Raw genomic sequence first — 22734 nt, 5'->3', positions numbered from 1 at the left:
ACCATGGGGTAAACCAAATAAATTACTGGCTAAGTGTCTTCTTGGTAGTACAAATCGTTAGGTTGATTTCAATATTGTAACTTATTCAGTGCTTGTGAAAAAAATTGTTATACGAATTTTATGTTCCCCCTTCAAGGGGCTGTATCTTAACAAGGGATGCTCCAATGAAGTTATTTTATATGAAAGATCCTATCTTTTTTTCGATGAGGAATCACTTCCTTAAATGTATTACACTTATTCAGTTACACCCTGTATAGAGTGTGTAATAGCCAAATGGAATAAATTCATTATTTCGGTTACTGTATATATTTTGAAAAAATACATCGAATTTAAAATATAATTTGACATTCTTTAACGTAAAAATGCCACCCCTTCCTTCAAGCCCCTTCGAATGGCAGGTACAACCCCTAATTTTTTCAATGGGAAGTATAGGTTTGTAATACATTTTGAAAGGTTTCTTCATTTTCTATTCAAAAATGTCATTCCTTTCAAGTTTATTGCAACAATTGAGATAAATTAAATTAAAATCATGTGGTTATCGAAATTCGATAAAATACACTCAAAAAATGAATGTAATGCAAAACGTAATGAAATGTAGAATACGAAAAAGAAGTATGGATGTTAACGAAGTAGATGTTCGTCCGAAATGTTCACCGTAATCGTCTTGGCAACATCCTAATTTCGAATAAAACTATCTTCTAACATTATTCAACATATCGGGCGTGACCGACCTAATCGCAAGCGTTATTCGTTCTTTTGAGTCATTCAAATCTGAAGGTTTTTTTTTGTACACATTGCTCACTACAACTTAAAAATAAATTTTATGATGAAAGATCAGGTGATCGCGCTGGCCATTCAATCGATCCTCGCCTCTCTATCCACCGATTGGGAAATGTTGTATCTATCGAGGTATTGCCGGACATCAACTTGGTAATGTGGAGGTGCTCCATCCTGCTGAAACCATATCGTTTTTACTTGAAATTGAGAGTTTCCTGGATCAGGATATAAATTTACTAAACTTAGAAGAACATCATTTTGAAGTGTGTTCCTCTCTCATCCAGTGAGGATGTTCCGTTGATCAGTAGCGGCAAATTTGCCGACTAGCATGACCGTTAAGAAACAAAGTAAAATTATCAAAAAACATAACGTCTTCAAATTGAATGACATTGTTATCCAACATGTCCATCATTTGCTCACAAAAATGAGTTCTTCAATCAGAATCGTCTTTCATGAGCTCCTGAGTAGGTATCATTTTATAGGGATGCATTTTATTTTCTTTTGATAAGTTTACTATCGAGGTATGTAGGTTTTTCTCAAACTCAAATTTGAGTTCATCACTCATTGGATTGGCAGCTGCTTTTTGTATCTGCCCCACATCACCAAGCTCGCGAATCCGCGAATCTCTATTTTGTTTATTGTTCCTTGAGATACGGGCAATTAGGAAATTTCCCATGAAATAGGCGACCTACTTCCTGTTGTGTTCGGGTTCAATCTCTGTAACCAATCATTTGCAAAACTGTTATTTTATGCATTTCCGTTAATCTAACCATTTTTTAGACTTGAAGTTAACGAACTTTAAACATAAATTCAAGTACTGACAAATAATGTATCATACAAAACAAGTTGACAGGCGTTTTAAACTAACGTTGCCACGAAAATTATTTAGTTTTTTAAAAGATATCATTTGAAAAGAACATTGCTATAGTTTTTGCTTACTTTTATATTATTTATACCTCAACATAAAATGAGTTTTGAGTATATTGCAATAAGTTTTGAGTGTACTTTATCGAATTTTGGTAACCACATGATTTTAATTATTTTATCTTAATTGTTGCAACAAATTTAAAAGCGATGACAAGCCTATACTTTCCATTTAAAAAATTGGGTGTTGTACCCGTCATTCGACAGGGGTTGAAGGTAGGGGTATCATTTTTTTGTAGAAATATGTCAAATTATAATTCATATATGACGTGTTTAGGGTTTTTTTAAATATGTACCTTAACCGAAATAATGAATTTATTCCATTTGGCTTTTACATACTGTATATACGGAATCACTGGCTGGGGGGTGGGATTTGTAAATGTCACCCAAAACCTGTAAAATATTCAGGAGTACTACAGAGGAGACATTCGCAAAAATTATTTTAGGTTAAGCCAAAACATTCTGAACCAAACAACTTCATAAAGGATCTGTTTCATTTGATATCAGACAGTTGTTCTGTAGGGTATTACTTCTTTTTTCATTCGAGAATAAAAGTTACTTTAAGAGATGTAATCAAAGAAAAAATTCATTTCTTCCAAAAGCACATAGGTTGATTGCAAAAATATGTTTTTCCTGTTTGGCACGTTTATCGGAATACATCAGGTTTTCAATCACTCAGTACACAATAGTAGGCACGCATTTTCTGTTAATTCAAAAATGATATTCCATACTAGGTGATCTTATGATTATGTGAAACATTTCATATCAGGAGGAATACCCCCAAACTGGAGTGTTTTGAGTTATCGACTATGAATTGGTACATTAAAAGTTGGACGATAATATTTATGACCCAATCAATTTAATACATAGGAAGGAGTGGTTTTCCACTGAAAGGAAATTTTTAACACGAGGTGTTTACTAGTCTGGAATACGTTGAAGTTTTCCGTTCATTATTTCTCGACCATATCTTAATCCCGAGTCGTAAAATGGCCCCTAAAAGTTATATTCCAATATATCGAGGTTCTTGAAACCATTTGGAAGTTGCCAGGGCGTTAAAAACATTAACTTTTTATTTCCGTCATAAATTTAATGTCGTCTTTGAGCAAACAACACAAAAAACCTTTTTCTTATTCACTTATGCATGGTGTACATTTTTCTAGGGGACCATTAATAATTATAAGGATCCATCATTCCGCATACTCACGCTCGCAATATCTGTATGGCGTTCATGATAAATGGCATAGCACTCACCTGAAACAAAGAAACGGAAGCATTACATTCAAGAATTACTCTGGATACTTGAAAGGTAAGGATATATAACGTAAAGGGTATATTATCTGAAAGTGTACCCCATACTCAGCTGTACGTTTTTTTTTTGCTCTCGGAGAAACAATTTTGGAATGGATTAAGTCAGATTGCAGTTCTACACTTTCGAGTCCTTAGGATAGTGCATTCTCAATGAACGAAAAAGATATCATGTCGATCATTGGTCTAGTAGATTAAAAAAAGGAAGTATGTTATTGTGATGGTCGTTGGAAATGGAGAAAATAGCTACTAGTTCCGTATTCTCAACTCTGGAAACGGGAATTCATCTTTATATGATACACAATAAATCTGCTAACTCTCAGGAACTATAATTTTACTGTTCAGCATATATTCTTGGTACTCTTTTCAAAATGATCGATTTGATTCGAAAGCAGAGATTCACATTTCAATATATTCTATTCCATTGATTGATATACAGCGTGACTCACGGTCGATGGTAGGTTAGACGTTTCTAGAAAACGCAAAGCATGATTTTTCTGAAAATTTCACCTCCCACATTTCCTTACCTGTTCTATCGATTTAAAATATTTTCAGCATTACGGCGTTGCCACTTCTATCAAAAAGTCCTAGCAACTTTATTTTTTTAATGGAACACCCCGTATATTAATACATTTTTGGAATCGCTCTGGTATTTTATTACTTTTTTGTTGATAATGTCCTATACCTATCTCTATCTGTTTTCGAGATAAAAAATAAATTATGTTTTTTTTACAAAATTGAAGCATTGACAGTAATAGTGTCATAATTTTGAGATATCTGATATTAATAATGTGATTTTCAAAGCTTACCTTAATGAAAAGAGTGACATTATCATTGAAAATATTTCTTTTTCATAAATGCCCATTTAATGATTTTAAAGAACGTTTAGTTAGTGCACGTGAATTTTTGTTTAATCTTATATCACCTTTGTGTGGAGTTATTTTGCTTGATAATGTTCAGGAAGTTATTCCAATATAATTATTCCATGCTATATTGAACACAACGTTTGACATTTTCCAAATAGGTGTAGAGTCTTTCAACTAATATTTTCAATAACTTCAATATTCTTTTTAGAAATGTTGATATTTTTCATTTTGACAAACTTCAATTATTACGGAAGATACTTTTCCAATATTAAAAAAACATTTTTCATCCTATGATCTTCTCAAGTATTCATGTAAGAAGAGCTTCACGGGGCTAAATTTATTCAAATTCAATAATTGAACTGTTATTCAACTTTTATGAGAGCAGAGATCCGATAATAATTTGTTAATTACCAAAAGCATAAAGTGATGAAAATTGAGAGTATTTTTTTTTCATCGGGGCCTTATTCTCTGAAGTGTTTTGGATGGAATATAATTTTAAAAATCTTCAAATGAATATTCACTGCTATAAAAAATATTTTTGGTGATACGCTGGTGATCTTTAGCGGCGTCTCCATTATGGTGAAACGGGTGCGCAAATCCCTAGTTTCGGCGTAAAATTAAAATTAAAAATAATGGGAAAATCGTGTTGTCTCATCCCTCAAGTAATCATAGTTTTAATGTTACTAACAAAAAAACAGTTGAATCCTTCAAATACATTTTTCTGGAGCTCATTTCGAATCGGATGAGTCATTGCTCATAGTTTTAGGAGCTTCATTTTCCACTAGTTGATTAGACTACATTTAAACAATCATCTTAGCACACTGGTCTGGATGGAATCTGCGTTTTTCTCCATCATTTCGGACGACATTCGGTTCATCCGAAGAAGAACACTTCACCACCAATATCGTTATACTTCTGTCTAGAATATGTATATTGGTTAGAATATAACTTTAAATATCACCTGAACTGAAATTGGAAAATGGTTGTCAGCTGATATTTTGTAACCATCGAAAAATCCCAGATGATGAGAATTTTTATTTTCGTCTTATAAGAATAGAATTCAAAATGGGAATCTTCAATTCCTAAATTGAATTCCATGTCTAATAAGATTGGAATCCCCAATTCCAATCCTTGGAGAATAGAATCACATCGAAAATCAATAGGTTGAATCGACCGGTCGACCTGATTATTATCGTAATATGTATTTCATTTAAAAATAAAAACCCATTATATGCTTTTCAGTCATCTCCTGTTTATTGTACTTTTAGTTGGTGATCTCACTATACAAGACTTGCAGTGCCAGAGTTTTATTCTTTCTGTACTTTAATCACTATTACAATTATATGGTTTCAGTTTACCATACATAAAAGTGACAAATCAGTGGTAGTATATATAAAAACAATTATAAGGCACCAAAAAGGTACTATACATTGTCACATTGTCACAATGTGACAAATTAATATACAGACTTGTGAAGTGGAAAGTCCTTTAATGGAAAGTTCAACATGGCACACTGATAAATATTTTCTTTTTCATTGAACAATGCTTCTGGGAACCAGAATAAATAAATGTCTCAGACAATATTCACGCTAACTTTTTCAAGAGCAGGAATACAAAACATACTTTAGATCGAAAAATATGGTTTAACTACTTCCAAACCACTAGATACTCTAATACACAGCAACTGAGATTTCACAGCTATTATTGATTCACTGCCGATTTGACTGAGGAATACAGATCAAATTTCAGAAATTACGACACGGTATACATTCAACTTCGAGATATCCACTCTTTCCGCCTACTCAAACGTTCAGATATGCCATGTCATCGCGATCCAATTAGTTCCTCATTCTCTATTTCTCTGCCATCCCACTTCTGCATATCCCACCTTTGCATATCCCACTCCTTCATACCCTCTTCCTTTGGCGAAACTAATGTCGAAACATCAAAATCCGGTCTTGTAAACTCAAAATGCATGTGCGACACGTTCCTGGTACTCGACATAAAAAAAATTACGCTTCAAACGTGATTTGGCTGGTGAAAATCATCACAGTGAGTTTCCTCGTGTCTGTAGCGCTATCTTCAAATGCAGGACGGAGTATAATTATATCGATTTGAGTAGTGTGATCGGTGCTGTTTGTTACTGTGACTCTCTGATGATACAACATAAGTTCGTTCGTATTATGGGATGAAGTTATAGTGACTTTTTGATGGACTGCAAGGTCAATATCGATGACTGAAATTACCATTTCCGTATTCAAATATCAAATGGTTTCATTACAAACTCAAAAAAATGAAAAAAACAGAATGAAAGAACAAAATATGAATTATTTGTTAATGATTTTCTTAGTAACTGCTTCACATTCCAATTCAATCTGTTAAGTTTGTTGAGATGATATTTCAACCAAATAATCATACCTATATTAAGTTATTCCCTCTCGATTCACAATTCAGTGAAAAAACTTGAGACTTCAACAAAGTCTGTTTTTGTTTTGTGATGAATCAATTAACATTTTTAATTTTTTTTTAACATATTGTTCCAGCTACTAGGCGTAGGTAGATACGTTTGATTGAACATTAAAAGATATGAGACACACCAATTTGACGTCGTCATTGAGGCTCTTCCTGATATCAATTAACGAGACTAGAGCAATACAGTATAATGTATTTATCAATTCATATGTCCGATTGGGGCAAAGACCGCAAGTCTGAAGTACTGATGTAATTCTTTTTGAAGAAGCAAAAAGGTAAAGAGTGGAAAGGCAGCCTGGTGGGTTAATGGGGGTGGTTCGCTCTACTCACTCAATACATCGCTGTGTGAATCGCTGATTCGAACCGCAAGGTCGAACGATCGATTTTCACTTCCTATCATCCAACCCGTGTTAGAAATCAGACCTTAAAAGGTAAGACCTCGTTAGTCCTTAGCTCGCACAAGTTTCAACTTTTGAGAGTTGTCGTTCGCAGGGGGGCGACAGCTGATGGTTAACAGAAAAACGGAACAGATCTCCGGAACCAATCGAATGAAACTATTATCTGGTTCCAAAAAGCAATGTGGTCATATGGTCAAATAGTCCACCATTATTTCTACTTGGGAGCTCTTGATGTTATGTGGTGGTTAAATAGTCCCAAGCTGAGATGACTCACAGAAATAATCACTGGTTTGAGAGAAAGCTCGAAGAAGCTACATATATGTTCTACAACGACGCATTCGACTAAGCTAGCGTAGAGATACACGTGAAAACCTTCATTCAAGCGGAAAAACGTTTGAATCCTACTACACTACGCAACAAAGAGAGAGAAGAGGGGATAGGTGACAGCGTCCGAATGACATGTAAATACTCATCTCTAGAAGGAATAATCCAGTCACCACTCGAAGACGATTGTGGATACTAACAATCGAAGCGTCGTGAAGTAACTTGGTGTGAAATCTTTTGAATTTTCATTTCATTTGCAATTGTTCCATTTCTAATTTTTTGCTTATTATCATTTTATTGTATTCATTGTCCAATTCAATTGTTATTTTCAGTTTCATTTCTATTTCATTATTTGTTCTCTCAGATATTTCAAATTATATTATATCAAACTAGACAACGGGAATCGGAACTAGTGAAGCACAATTTTTCATTTCATTTTACTAAACATTCTTTCAAACGACTGCCATTCAGGCCAGTAACCTGCATGATAATTATTATATTTGAATGAAGTGAATGAATGAAATGAGTATTTCAAAATGAAGTATCGAAACATCCACCTCCCCCAACTACTTACACATGAGGATCTGGTGAATGTCAGCCGAAAAACAACTACTTTCCCGGCTAATACAACGTTAGATATTGAATTATATCCGACAGATATTTATGCAAGATACCTCACAGAGGTTAGTCTCGCAAATGTTCCTCATTCATCCGGCAACAGGACCATGCTGAAAATATTCAAGTAGATCACCTGCAGACCGCGGTTTCAAAGTATTACTTCTCGTCAGTACAGGACAGATCCTACCTAGACTTCAGTTTTGATTTCTGAAAGGAAGAAGGCTATACTCGTGTGGGTATTCACGATTTGTTGGTTTATTAGTACATCACAATGTTTTGATTGTTAGTATCCACATTCGAAATGTTGTGCAGTAACTTGGTTCCTACTTTTTGGTATTGCTTCATCATTATCTCATTGAATTTTTGCACAAATTCGAACAATGAGAGTCCAAACTTATCTCTCCGCTTATGAAAGCGCCATCTATGGGATTGACAAGGAACTCAATCCTCGAATATCGGAGATAAACGAGATTCTTACTGCCAACTTGGACATCAACCTTACAGTGGAAGATGCAGTGAAAGACAGAAGATGATTGTCTCCTCTCGTCGGGCCAAGGCAAGAAAATGCCTTTTGTATCGACCAGTCGAGATAACATTTCTCTCTTGTATTGACAAGAATATCGTTTTGACTACGAAAGGAGGAACTCTATTCTCTCGTCTTATCTTTACTTCTAATAACGAGATATCCTCATTGTTATTCAAAATTTGTAAAATCCAGTGAGCGTAGCGTGCTTTCGATTATATATCGAATTGAATTTTTCAAATTCAATGGTGAAACTAGAGGTGAGAGAGTGAATAGTCTTCATACCTTTCCAAGCTTGCAATCTCTAGGCAGAAGGAAATTCGGTATATCTCTAAAAATACTACAGGCATCACATTATATTCGTTGGCTCTGCAATGATACCGATTGTTTACTAATTGTGAATGACTCTACATCACTTAGATGTATCTTATCATTTGTCCCCATTTTCAATGAAAACTAATTCAAGAGGTTTGTTTCACTGTGTAAATGTTTTGGCAATATAGTTTCCATATTATCAAATAATTTGACTGATTTTCATTCCTGATTCTGGGTGAATCAAAACTCGAAAATAATTTTCTTGAATTTTTCAAATAGAACTCCTGCCCAAATGAGTATATACCAAATTATTCCAGCGAGTTATACCAAAAACGCACTGAACAAATCTCGAAATTGATTGCCGCTCTAAGATGTATAAAGCTGCTGCACCATACATGGAAATTTGTTGTGAGATATAATTACTGTTATGAAATTTAAATTGTCGCTAATAACCTTCAATTTTGATCCAATTTTGATTCAATCCAAAAAAAATAATCCTGAAACCAATTTCATTGACTAAATTTTTCTTTTAAGAAGAAGACGATTTTGAAAGATTACGCTATTTCATTGTTGGAAAGTAACTTATCTGGGATTCTGGAATATTCAGTGTTTAAAAACTCATTTTTTAATGTCAATATCTTTTTTCCTTGATGTGATGATGTCCTGAACGCAAAAGTCGTCCTCTCTCCTGTCTGGGGTATTATTTTCTGCTGTTTTCCTCTTTAGTGAATTGTTTCTCAGAAACGGCTTCAAATCTCAACTGAATGAAATAAATGTGTAATATTTTCCTTTTATTCGTATCCTTTCGTAAATTTAAAAAATTACCTTCCGTCCTGAAGCGAAGCACCATCATAAATTGCAGTCTCTGCACGATTCCCTTTATAGATGGAATAACATTTTAAGTACGATTTCGAATTCCAGATAAATCGCAATACATGTCTGGCACAATGGCCAAAATTTTCTATTATATCCGAAACTGCAGTTTATTATTTTAATGTCTCTATACTGATAAAAATTCAGGCAGGGGCGATGCCGTTTTGTGGATGGGCCTTTTATTGAATACTCGAATGCCGACAGTGATGAAACGGCAAGGAAATGCTTGAAATGATGAGTGGTTTCATTCGACTAGACGAGTGCTTTCATTGAGTTTGAAAAATTGTACGAATTCGCTGAAGTCGGAATTGAATGCGTTGCAAATGGCTCTCTGAATGATGTTTTCAGGGTGTAACTCCAGTTCTTTCATGAACTTCAACTTGACGGAATATAGAGTTTCACATTTTTTTCTAGTTTTATTTTGTCACATGAGAGTGTGTTGGATAACTCAACTAGAAAAATTCAGAAGAATAATTTTCTGAATGTGAGATCTATAGTATATTCCATGCTTTGTCGTTGCTGGAACGCATCCCAACAGATCACACACCCGGGGTTTCAATAGAAATGTTTAAAATTATATCAAAATCAAATTCTCATCTACGCCAATGGAAATATACAAAACTCTCAGCTTTTTCTGAAAAAGTAACATTATGTTTCTTTAGTTTAACGGTAGTTTACAATGTTTCATGATGAATTTGATTGGTTCGGACTTCAATCTAATATTATATAAAATGATTTGAAATCCCTGAAAGAAACAATAAAATTCGAAATCAAAATGAACAGCTGAAAATAACTATTACATCAAGCAAAAAAAACCTTGAATGAAATCACAATGAAATAAAATACAAGCTAAACATTGAGAATTGAACAACTGTACAGAAACTGGAAATGAAAATGAAAAGATGTCAAGCCAAATCAGTTCACGACGTTTCGATTGTTGGTATCCACAATCGTCTTCGGGTGATGACTGGACTATTCTTCCGAGAGATGACTATTTATAGGTCATTCGAGTGCTTTCAGCTACCTCCTCTTCTCTCTCTCCGCTTCATTGGTTTAGCGGGAGATGACTGTTTGGCGGAAGTTTGCCGTTTTCCGCTTGATTATGGTTTTCCATATGTTGCGAATTTTTACGCTATTTCAGCTGAATACGTTGTTGGACAACATATTTGCGGCTTCTTCGAATTTCCTCGTGAACCAGTGTTCCTCTCTGTGGATGAGTCCAAACATGCTCAGTGGCCTCAACGACATAGGATTTGCTGCACTCGAAGGGTATTGGATAAACGCGGACTGCGATTACAGGAATTGCATTTTTGCAATGGCAGTCCGCGATTGGTGGCCTTGTTTTCGTGAGGATGCTACGGATGGTGTTTCCGGATCTGAAGCAGGTTCTGATGCTGTACTTGAACCCAATTCTTCAATTTTCTAAATTTTGCTCCTATTCTATTCCATTGTTATTCCATTTCAGGTTTTTTTTCTACTTAATATAATTGTTTTCAGCTATTCATTTTGATTTTCAATTGTATTGGTTTTTTCAGGGATTCAACGTCATTTTATATTATAGTAGACAATTGATGTCCGAATTAATGTGGTAATTTTGATTGATCATGAAAAGATATTATATTCATAATAATATTATAAAAGCCGTTTTTTTTACTGATTCCACTGTTACTTTCTCGGAAACGATAGGTCCTTCAAAGACGGTTGAATGGAACAAAAGTTGCCTTCATAGGAATGCAACATAATGGTATTCATATATTGATTAGATCACTAACCATTTCTGAGATATTTGCAAAAAAACTGAAAATGACAGATTTAATTTTTTTGCCCTACCGCCTATATTTTCAATGAAACTATAAAATGACAAGAAATATTTTTGCTCTAATTTATGTTTTCCATGATCTGGTACAACCTATTTTTTGTTGCGACGTTTCGTTCATTGAAATCCATCATCAATTTTTTTAATACGACCTGTATATTTTTTCATACATTTCGGTAGTCATTATAATAACAAATTCATTGTTATATCGCAACATATGTAATTCTCGACGTTTTTCCCGAAAACACCTCATCAATATTATATAATTTTTTGATTAAGGGCTTGAAATTTCCGAATATTACTGGAATCCACACAGAGTTCTTCTGTCGGTGATGTCGTTCATTAAGATCCTGAATATTTCACTATATTCACTAAAATCCGAATAGATTTCTGTCAGGGTTGTCTTGTATCAATACCAAGCCATTCACAATTTCCACATTTCTCTTGAAAATTTGCAGCTACCCAAATATTTTTATTCAGAAAATGAGTATATCAACAAGAATTAACTAATAAAAATACTGTATCAAAAAAGTCATAGATGATATTCAGAAGAAACATGATAAGGGATAATTTCTTTTTTTGAAGTAAGCTATGAGATAAAAGAATGTGAATGTCGAGTCAATTGTCAAACAAAAAATAAAACAGTTGTTTAATTTGGTGAGCGATTTTAAGAGAACAACATGAATTTTTCCAATGACGAAAAAGTGGATATGATTTTTGTTAATTCATTGCTATCAAACCTCTGGCGATTTATCAGGAGTTGTATCCTGAACGACAACCTAATAATAGATATTTTCAACGTATCAAAAATAATTTACGAAATTATGGATCATTTGAAAAACCCCCAAAAGAAAATGTACGGTAACTGAATGTGGTAGCGATAATAAAATCGGCGTTTTATGTGAGTTCAAAAAAGATTCACAATAATGATAAAGTGACATTCATGTGATTTAGGATTTGTGTAAAATACAAGGAAGGAAGTATACCTGAGAGAGATTGCTCATAAACAAGCCATATCCACTAAGTATGTATAGTATGTTTCACTATATATGGTATTGGCTTATCAATTGCAATGAACTATCTGAAGTGATCCTATAGTGTAGTGTAGTGTAGTGTAGTGAAATATAATATTGTGGCTGTCTTCCCCTCATTTCAATCGGGTTTTACAACTTGAGGGTCTTAGTGGTTTAATTATAATTGTTTAGCCGATACATATACCGTGAAACCTAGTATACTGAAATTTTTGAAAATCTGTTTTAAAAATCTGTTTTTCCGTTAATCAGCTGTCGCCCCCATACAAACGACAACTCTCAGAAGTTGAGAAACTTGTGCGAGCTAAGGACTAACGAGGTCTTACCTTTCAACGTGTGATTCCTAACACGGTTGCAGAATCATCCCCGCTTCAACCAGATAAATTCTCTCGTGAAAAATATCTGGTCGAGGCGGGAATCGAACCTACGATCTTCCGATCGTGAGTCGTTTGAAGAAAAATAGATTCAAGCTTTATCGAGTGAGGAAAGTGAATCATTTGCGTTTGATGGATTCCAACAGGAAAATTTTTTTGTATATGGCTCATTGGAAAATTTCGCCATAATAATGAAATTTGCCAAAAAAATTGTGGTGTGATGACAGTAGATTAACCAATAACGGATGGTTCGACAGGAATATACAATATCACTGGCGACAAGGAAATGAATATTTACAGAGAGTTGCCAATTTTCAAGAGAGATATGATGTTTACGTATAGCTTGGTGTTCTTGATAATAAAATTATTGGCCCCCACTTTTTTGAAACATCTCTGAGCTGCAAATTATACTCGGACTCCTTATCATAGACTCTAATTGAGTTTCTAGAAGATTTGCCACTCAGCCTCATAAGAAAATATGAGTATTTCCAACATGATGGAGCTCCACCACTTCGCAGGAGAATGTACAGAGGTTTCCTCAATACAACTATGCCAGAAAATTGGAAAAGAAATAGTGATCCTATTGAACAGCCACCACGTTCACCGGACCGTTCTCTTCTAGATTTTTCATTGTGGGGCTTCATAAAAGATGAAGCATTCAGAACAAATTTTGAAAATATTGAAGAATTGAAAGATTATCAGTTTCAATTGACACGTCATGAAGAACTTTTACCACGCTACTGAAGATGACTGCCGCAGTTGCAGTTGAAACGTTAGAACCAAAGAAGACCACGGCAAAACCTGCCACGCCAATCAAAACATTTATATGATACATATGTTGTAATATGTCAATGAATTTGTAATTACAATGACTACCAAATTCCGTATTTACAAAAAATATTGATGATGGATTTCAAGGAACGGAACGTTGCATTGAAAATAGGATTGAACCAGATTATAAAAAACATTAAATTAATCAAAAAGTTCATTTGTCATATTTTGATATTATTGGAAATAGAGGTGTTAGAGCAAAAAAAATAGAATCTATCGTTTTCAATTTTCTACGGATATCTCAGAAACGGTTGGAGATTTTACCGATCTGAGAATACCATTATGTTGCATTCCTTAAAATACCTCTTTTGTTTGAATTGAAGGGGTTATATTTTTGGGAGTGAATAATTTTTGGGAAAGAAAGTTTTTGGCTTTCTACTACTCCATCTGATAAAAAAAAGGGATGAGAGAATCCCCCAAAGAAAGGAAGGAAATGATCAATTTGAAAATAAGTAACTCTATACATGGATGTTTAGATCATGCAAAGAAGTAACCAGTGAGGGTGACAGTGTTCCATGTGAGTGCAATTTATTACCATTCATTCAAAGTAGAACTCATGTCAATGATATCTGAATCTTATTCCACAACATATGTTTGGAATACAAACTGAGTAGAGGAAAGTATCTTCTGTATAATTCAGTGTTCATATAGAAGTATTCGTTTCGAAAGAATTTTTTTTCTTTCGTGTAATTCAATGTTTATATGAAAGTAGCTGTTTCAGGAGGACTTTCTTTCAGTTTGTGTCTGAAAGTTACTTTTTTGCATGATCTACACATCCATGTATAGAGTTACTTATTTTCAAATTGATCAACTTCCTTCCTTTCTTTGGAAGATTCTCTTATCCCTTTTTTTGTATCAGATGGAGTAGTAGAAAGCCAAAAACGTTCTCACTTCTTTTGTTCTTTTTAACCGTCCTTGTAGGACCTACCGTTTCAAAGATAGCAATAGTGGTATCTGCTAAAAAACGGCCTGTATATTCGTCATTTGGCGACATACGAAACATTTTTGGAAAAATGCAAGAACCCATCGATTTCAGACTATAAAAGGACTTTTTTTCTGGTATTTATGACTCCATTATCACATCTTCTGAGCGAAAATAATGTCAACAAAATGTTTGGGGTTGAGTCAGATGTCTCTTCAAAGCCATTGAAATTCACTTTGCAGAAGTATTTGATTAGTTGGATGCTTATTAGTATAGAATCGTAATGTGAGTCCGCTCATCTGAGCGATTCTAGTTGGCCGACTGAATAATCAGAAACAAGTTGGATAGGCTTCCCAATTCTGGTTCAATTACAAAGTTGGACAACTATCGGCCGAGTTCTGAACAGACTGTGTGTTTATGAGAGTGCGCAAACTCACCAACTAAACAGTCGGTGCCTGCAGACTCCCCACTCCATTCCATTGTTGATATCTGATATCAAATATTATCTAGTACCTACTTTATCTTTGAATATATTTGCGTTTCCATTACATCTTTTTTTTTATAATTATGTCGAATATTGCCGAATGTTCAGTAGAAAATATAATTGCGGAAGTTGAAAAGCGACCTGCATTATATAATAAAGCATCGAAAGAATATTCCGATGTTAATATTGAAAAGAAACTATGGGATGAGGTTTGTGCAATTGTTGTTCCTGCATAGGGTGATGTGGATGCTGAAGACAGAAGAAAACAAGCTTTCCTCGATAACATTCTTCAATACTTTCAATACAACGCGTCAAAATACTATAAACATCAATAACTGTTCAGAGTTTTCAGTTGGTGGTCTGCGCACTTGCACCGAACTGAACAGTTTTGTTTGAGTAGTGTGCCCCCACCCAACCCAACCAGGCTAAACTATCGGCCGATGAAATGTCTGTAGTGTGCACTTGCCCTTAACTATTCACTCAAGAAAATGTTCAAAACGATGACTTTCTATGTTCATATAATAATAAAGATTCAGTTCAAAATATACTCTCACATTGAGGAGAAATTTCGAAATGATTCGATTCAGGTAAAACGATGAAAAGAAAGAAAAAGGTGGCAGGTTTGGAGACCTTGGAAACTCCCAGAACTTGCTTTTTTTTTAATTTCTTCAAATGTGATCAAAGAATGTAAACTTCCACGACTGGAGATAACTGTAAAGGTTATTCTCTGAGTTTTTTAGCCATGTTCTGCATATTTTTATGCTTAACTTTCGTTCACTTCTGCGGTAGACATTATCAAATGCGATGTGAATACGGTCGTAGTGCCCGAGTTGGTGCTCGAGTTGTTCCCGATGTTCTGAACGCATTTAATAGCAGGGGATCCCACGATGCAAAATGGGGATTTACTCGAACGTCATTGAGACATATTAGGATGCAAAGCTTGGATGATGAGAAGAAAAAAATATTATATAATATATACCTTTTCATCGGTGGGGAAAGCGGCGCTATAGATTTCTAAAAATAAGTATGTGAAAAATATGTAAAAAAATACTGTTGCATGGACATACTCGAGCGCGTCAGATATTGATAGCATCAATGTCCTACGTATTTTCAATAATGTTGGTATGTTAATCTGATCGTTTGCATGATGTGGGTGGTTGTACGTAAGGGTTGAAAGTGAAAAGAAAAATATAATGTGCAAAAAAAATTCGCCATTTTGAAATACTCAAGCGCATCAGATTGAGATATATATGGTTCATCTTTATGTTTTAGACGTGCTGTCTCATAATCTGACGATTATCTAGAGGTATTCGCTTAATCTGACAAAAACAATATTTTTTTTTATTGAACTTAATCAATTGAAAAGCTCAGGAAATAGCATGCAAATAAATGAGTGTATATTTTTTAAGTGGAATACTTGTATTTGTGGGAAAAAAAAATGCTAAAAAAATTAAATTTTTTATAATCAATTGATTAATTAATGAAAAAAAGAGAAATGAAACTTTCTATGTTTTTTACCACTTTTATTTGTAACTAACGTTACTGCAGTTCCGTCCTATAAGGACATTTTGAAACTTATACAATATATAAGTTTGAAAATGTCCTTACTTTTAAACTAATACAATATATGAAGACATTTTCATTTTATACAATATATAAGTTTGAAAATGTCCTCATAGGACGAAACTGCGGTAACGTTAGTTACAAATAAAAGTGGTAAAAACATAGAAAGTTTAATTTCTCTTTTCTTCATAATGATTTCCTACCATGTAGTAACGGCTACATCCATCAATTAATTGATTATCTATCATCATCTTCATCTTCATCACGAACGAGTCTCTGTGATCAGCTGTGATGGCGTCATGGCAACAGAATTCAGAGTGGGGACGGAGTGAGAGAGTAATAGATAGAGAGAAAGTGAATAGAGAATAGAGGAATAGAAACTCGCTGAGGGGAATATAGGTATCACACAGCTGCAAGCATAAAACTTCATCTACGAATTTTTGTTATTTTGGCTTGCGGAAATCGTCAGATTATATATTTTTCGTTATCCTTGAATTATTTTCTTCAAAGTAAAAAAAAAATAGCTACGCTCGATAATATTGAAATGACGTTATTTTTTACAGCTTTACTGTCCTCCCCTTTCTTTACGTCACTCTCAAATTGTCAGATTACTGGAATATACACTTTTTAGCAGGTGACTAACTCATCCTACCTCAATCTGACGTGTTGGAGAAGTTCTGATGATCATTTTTCTTTACTAATCTGATCCTTTATCCTTCACAGGCGGCCTTATATATGGGGCTAATATTTGGTGGCGGTACTTAGCCAGGTACAAGGTATCTCCCTGTATATCAATCTGCCGCACTTTAGTAAATCCCGAAATCCTCGCTTGGGCTCCCCTATTATAACTACGGTGCTGCTATTTTACTCTGGTTTATATCATCATTGGTGTGCGTGGCTCAATTTCTCTCAATTGGAATTCCTGACCTTGTTTGTTGTTTGTGCACCTTTAAGGACAGGTAGCCACATTTTGTCAATGTTCGTTGCCTCTCCTTTTCTATCGAAATCATACTTGTGTGTTCGAATTTCTATTGGCTCTCTATTTGGATAGTAATTACGAGTATTACTGTATCTTCGAATGAGACAATGTAAGTGCCTCATTTGTTGAGAGCATGTTCGACTACAGCTGATTTGTCGGTTTGTCCGACAATTATTCTTGTGTTCAGAGAAACGGGTACATACACTCTTTTTCGTGGTTTCGATGTAGACCGACATGCAGCTACAAGAAATCTGGTATCCCCACCCTACGTTTTGCTTGAGGGTTTTTGGGGTCCTAAGCTGACCTTAAACTATGTCTGATAGTTTTTGTTGGCGTAAATGTTGGTTTAACGCCCAGTAGTCGATGGAATGTTAGGTATAAAAACCTGCAGACCAAAAAGACCGGAAAAAGGCTTTCACACACACAATGTTTTGATACATGAACAGAATACGTAAATAAGTGAATTCATATTTCCCGACAAATGGAATTCATTATTAAAATTTATCGTGTATTGACATGAGACAGCCGGCAACAGAGTCACCCGACTCATATGACGCGACTAGAAGCGTTAACTGTACGTCATGTTATTTTTTTCGATATCACATATTCATCTGAATTGTATCAGTACTGTGAGCGTGTAGTCACTGTCATAAACATGTGATAATCATGAATTTCTCTACAAGCATCAATGAAAAGTGTCAACATTTTGCCACAATCATATTTGAATATTGAATTTCATTCGAAACAAGTATTTTTCGTGAACACCAGCACCATCAATCGTCTCGAAGCGTGTCGAGAAGAGTATTGCAGTTCTTGTGTTCAGGAAAAGTGCTTGTTTTGGATTTATTCTACGCCAGAGGTTCCAGATTCAACTTTCATCTGATTCTATTGGGTCAATTTGATTAAGAAACTGTAAGTGATTGAAACTGTGAAAATGTTGCATAACTAGACCCTGATAGTCAAGTATGATTCAAGGGTAAGGTAAAATAAACGAAGTTTTAATAACAATAATAATAATAACGCTTTGAAAGAACATCGAACTAAAAAGTTAAAAATAATTTTTTAAATGAGCTTAAAACAATAACGAACGAAAAGTTGTATAAAGTATTATAATGAAAACAGCTTGATATACACAAAATATGGCACGAAGCGCCCACGCATTTTTCACAATACTAGTATTTTTCGTTCGTTATCGTTTTAAGCTTATTTAAATAAAATATTTTTGACTTTTCAGTTCGATATTCGTTAAAAGCATGTATTTAGTTTTTTAAAACTATATTAATTTTTTACTTTTCAGTTTTATATGTTATAAAAGCGTCTTCTTTAGTTTTTTCAAACTATATTTATTTTTCACCTTTTAGTCCGATTTATTGTATTTTTTTTTTATTTCTAGTCACTAGTATTATAAATCTTCAACAGACGGTGCACGAATGTGAAATTCCTCTAAAACAACATAATACAGTTTGAGGTCTTGAATTCTATAGTAATACTGAGATGCAGGAAGTCTCCAACAGAGGGCGGACAGTTGTAAAATTTGTTCTAAAAATTTGCAGTAATAATTTAAAAAAACAATTCAATCTTGATGTTTTGATTTGAAGTTTCATTGAAAATATTAATTGACTAAGAATATTTTTTCAGTGACTAATTTTATTTTTCAAATCAATCTTTTGATTTGGAATGTATGTCAAGCACCTCAATTCGAATACTATTTTTTGAAATATTCAAGTAACTGAATTTTTTAGGTGTACTATTTACGACAAAGTTTTCATTGTTGAAATCCATTTTCTGGTTTGCTTTCACATAATCGAATTAGATTTCAAAATGTATCTTCCGTTTCGATCAAAACTTTTTTCTGTACTAAATCACGGATAATATTTAAATATCTAAATATTTCATCTGTAGTACAAAATTTCGCTACCACTTATAATTCTTGAAATATGTTTTTCATTCTGATTTTTTTTTGAACATCCTATCAAGGGGGTTACGTACAGCGCCATCTGCCCACGAATAATTCAAAAAGTATCAAGGACGTTACGTACAGCGCCATCTGCCCGCGAAGAGATCAAGAAATATCAAGGAGGTTTCGTACAGCGCCATCTGCCCGCGAATAGATCAAGCAATAACTGACAGTTACGTACAGCGCTATCTGCTCGCGAATAGATCAAGAGCTTGAGAGTTGCAAGCAAAGAAACATAAAATATCACTGGAGTTTTTTCCCAATACCAAATCGTTATTTTTAACACCTCGACAAGTGTTTCGATCACCAAGTGATCATCTTCAAAGAGGAAGAATAAAACTAGAAACTAATGCGAGCTAGCCTTATTTATGCTATATAGGTATCCCATACAGGTAAACCATCCAGGTGTACCACCCAAACAGGTATACCAACCTAAATTAATTTTACAATTTTGCCTTATATATTATTTCATAATATATGTTTATATGAAACAATTTTCAGCTATATGAAAATTAATTTTACAATATTACCTACCCAAATTTATTTTTGCAATGTGTCCTTATTTAGTAATCAGTAAACCCAACAACATTATTTTATTTTATTTCAACAAGCTATATAGTATGTTCTTTGGTATAGGTCCGTCATCGTTATTCATAATATTATTGTGTTTACTCATTTCTACACTCTCATAGGCATCTAGTTGCCTGATGTTAACTTGTCTAACTAATCCTAATGAACTGAAGTCTATGGAATGGTTTTGTTGCAAAACATGATGGGCGACTGCTGATTTTTCAGGTCTTCCATATTTTAAGTGTGCTATGTGTTCCTTATATCTTACTTTGATAGATCTTTTTGTAATATTCTGAGATAATATTTTGCATTGCAGTCCTTACATTCAGTTTCGTAAATTCCAGACTTTTCCGAATTCTCGACTTTGTTTTGTTGGACGAAAAATAACGATTTGGTGATAGGAAAAAACTCTAGTAATATTCATTACTACACCAAAGATTCCAAACAGTGCATCATAAGAAACATACATATATGAACAAACATGCATACATACATACAGGTGGAGCTAATATAAAGCGTGTAATAAAAAGATATGAGTTTCTGGCAAACTGAATGGGATAGAACAGATTCAGAATTGAGAGAGGTGAAGTCAAAAATCACATCCTGGATGCATTCTATTCCACAGACACGAAGAGAACAAACTGTAATCACACGGTCCGTAATAAGTCATACCAACCTAACAAACATATTGATGCTCTTAGGAGAGAGACAACCAGTATGCCAACAATGTAGGCGGAGGCCTAACAGTGAGAAATATCTTGCTAAACTGTGTTCAATATGATGAAGCTAGACAACGATTCTAAGGGCCGGTTTATCAATATGTAGTTAAATGCTCGTGTTAGCTACCTCGAAGCTAAGCTTAGCTGATAGTCAATGTTGCAGTTACTATTCAAATCGTTTATCATACCCTGACTGATGCTAATGTTCAATAACTGTTAGTTAACTAAGGTTGGCATAAGTGACTATTTCAGGGGCTTGTTTTTATTGGAGGATTGATTTTCAAAAATGACAACTGCTAACAAAAATTTCATGAGTTATACATAATAACCTATATGAGTTGAGAGGGCATATGAAAAACGAAAATGAGCAATAAAAGAACATCCAATTTTACCGAAACAGACAGATCACTCCTAATAAAAATTGCCAATTCCTATAAATTTATCATTGAGAACAAAAAAAACTGATGCTATCACATGGAAGAAGAAAGAAGAGGCCTGGAAAAGAGTTGAATTTGATTTTAATTCCTCTACATCAGGACCTGTAAGTCTCTACCTCATCTAATTCTTTGAAAGCATCATTACGTTCATTAGCAATGTAAGGTCTTCTTTGAACTCCAATATATCCTCATCTTCGTCATTCAACAAATGGAAAACTTATTTAATCAAACAATTATAGTAATTAATCCTTTACTTGCAATAAGCATTTCTCAAATTATCACAAAAAACATAAATAACCTGATTTCGCATGCGCGACCACATAACCACAGAATATCGGAACTGATATTCTGTGACATAACAGTCAGCTTAAATAAAAAACTATCACTTTCTAGCGACTGTTACGGTCACTGAGACTTCAGCTACCAGTTGATGGTAACATGATAACGAAACAGTTTGACTAGGAGCTAAGACAAAACCATTAGTCAAATGAGGTTAGCTGGCGATTGATAAACCGGCCCTAAATTTTAAATTCTCTGAAGGAATGTCTGAAAGATTGTGATGAAAATTTGGACAAAATTATAAAATTCATAAAAGGGATAGGGTTGTACTCAAAAATTCAAAGTAGGAAACAAATATCACTCTCATCGCTGTTGGATGGAAGCGTTATATCTTTGTAAAACTTTTCTGGCAGCCTGGTAGTCTTCAATATTTTCAACATTTTGCTCTTTGGCAGTCTAGCCTCCACGTTATTCATAATTGTTTCGCTTTGAAGAAAATAATCTTACTGAAAGAATTTCATTGGTATCAGTTACAGAAGTGATTTTTCTTCAGATCTGATTCTTACGAAAGCTGGAGCAGGTGAATGTTTGAATTCCCGTTTGAAATATTCATTTTGTTTCAGATACATTCTCAATTCGAAAAAGTATACCGGTGAAAAATCAAATGTAATTTATTCGAAAAGTAATTATTTCTCTCTCAATTCCGAGTGGGTTCACATGAACGTTCACTGACACTTCATATGATTCATATGTTTACCAATGCCAGATATTTAACACTTCCACCGATATATTTCAGTTTCGGTTGATTATTTCGTATGTGTTGAATTTCTCACAGAGGGACCATCAGAAAACAGGTATAATGTCAATAGATTTCCCACGTGGATTCGAGGTGACAAACATATCTGAAGCTTCAGTCATCACAAGGGCTGCTTTCGAAAAACCGAGCTCTCCGCTCCTCCGCATTCCTTGGTGGATACCACGGATCGGAATTGGAGATGAGCGGTTTGGAAAGCTATTCCAGGGGTGCCAACGGTGGGTAGAAATGAATTCATTGCGAATGAGAGATTGTGAAATGTCACAGAAGGTATATTCTGTATGCATAACCTTCCGAATCGATGTACAACGTAGCCCACTGGTATGGCATAGCCCAATTTTTTCTTTATTGGAAAAATCACCCATTATTTTGATCTATGTAGGTTGGAAGAATCAGAAAAAAGTGAGCTTTTCAACTTATCAGAGAGTGTGAACTTCCAGGGCCTGAGATACCTTTGTCAAAGCAATTTCTGGGTATGTTGGCCGTAGTCGTCAGGGTTTTATACTTGTTGTTTCGTCTACTACTGCGGTTATCATCATTGAAGGCGATAAAGCAGATATATG

The 22734-nt window shown here is 34.3% G+C and overlaps 1 protein-coding gene across 7 annotated transcripts in view; it reads right to left on the bottom strand.

Moving 5' to 3' along the window:
• LOC111505991 (CUGBP Elav-like family member 1) overlaps positions 1 to 22734 on the bottom strand; it is a 901046-nt gene that overhangs the window by 361977 nt on the left and 516335 nt on the right. The window contains exon 2 of one of the 7 annotated variants that reach the window (XM_074183780.1): positions 2906 to 2952. The exons of the other annotated variants lie outside the window; for them this stretch is intronic. Within the exon in view, the coding sequence (XP_074039881.1) occupies positions 2906 to 2943 (38 nt within the window). The 5' untranslated portion in view covers positions 2944 to 2952. The remainder of the gene's footprint in view (positions 1 to 2905; positions 2953 to 22734) is intronic. 7 annotated transcript variants of the gene reach the window in all.

This window comes from Leptinotarsa decemlineata, unplaced genomic scaffold, assembly GCF_025532065.1.
Source record: "Leptinotarsa decemlineata unplaced genomic scaffold, Ldec_3_MD MMD2_tig00026345_RagTag_RagTag, whole genome shotgun sequence".
Taxonomy (NCBI): Eukaryota; Metazoa; Arthropoda; class Insecta; order Coleoptera; family Chrysomelidae; genus Leptinotarsa; species Leptinotarsa decemlineata.
This window is presented reverse-complemented; position numbering and strand designations above follow the sequence as displayed.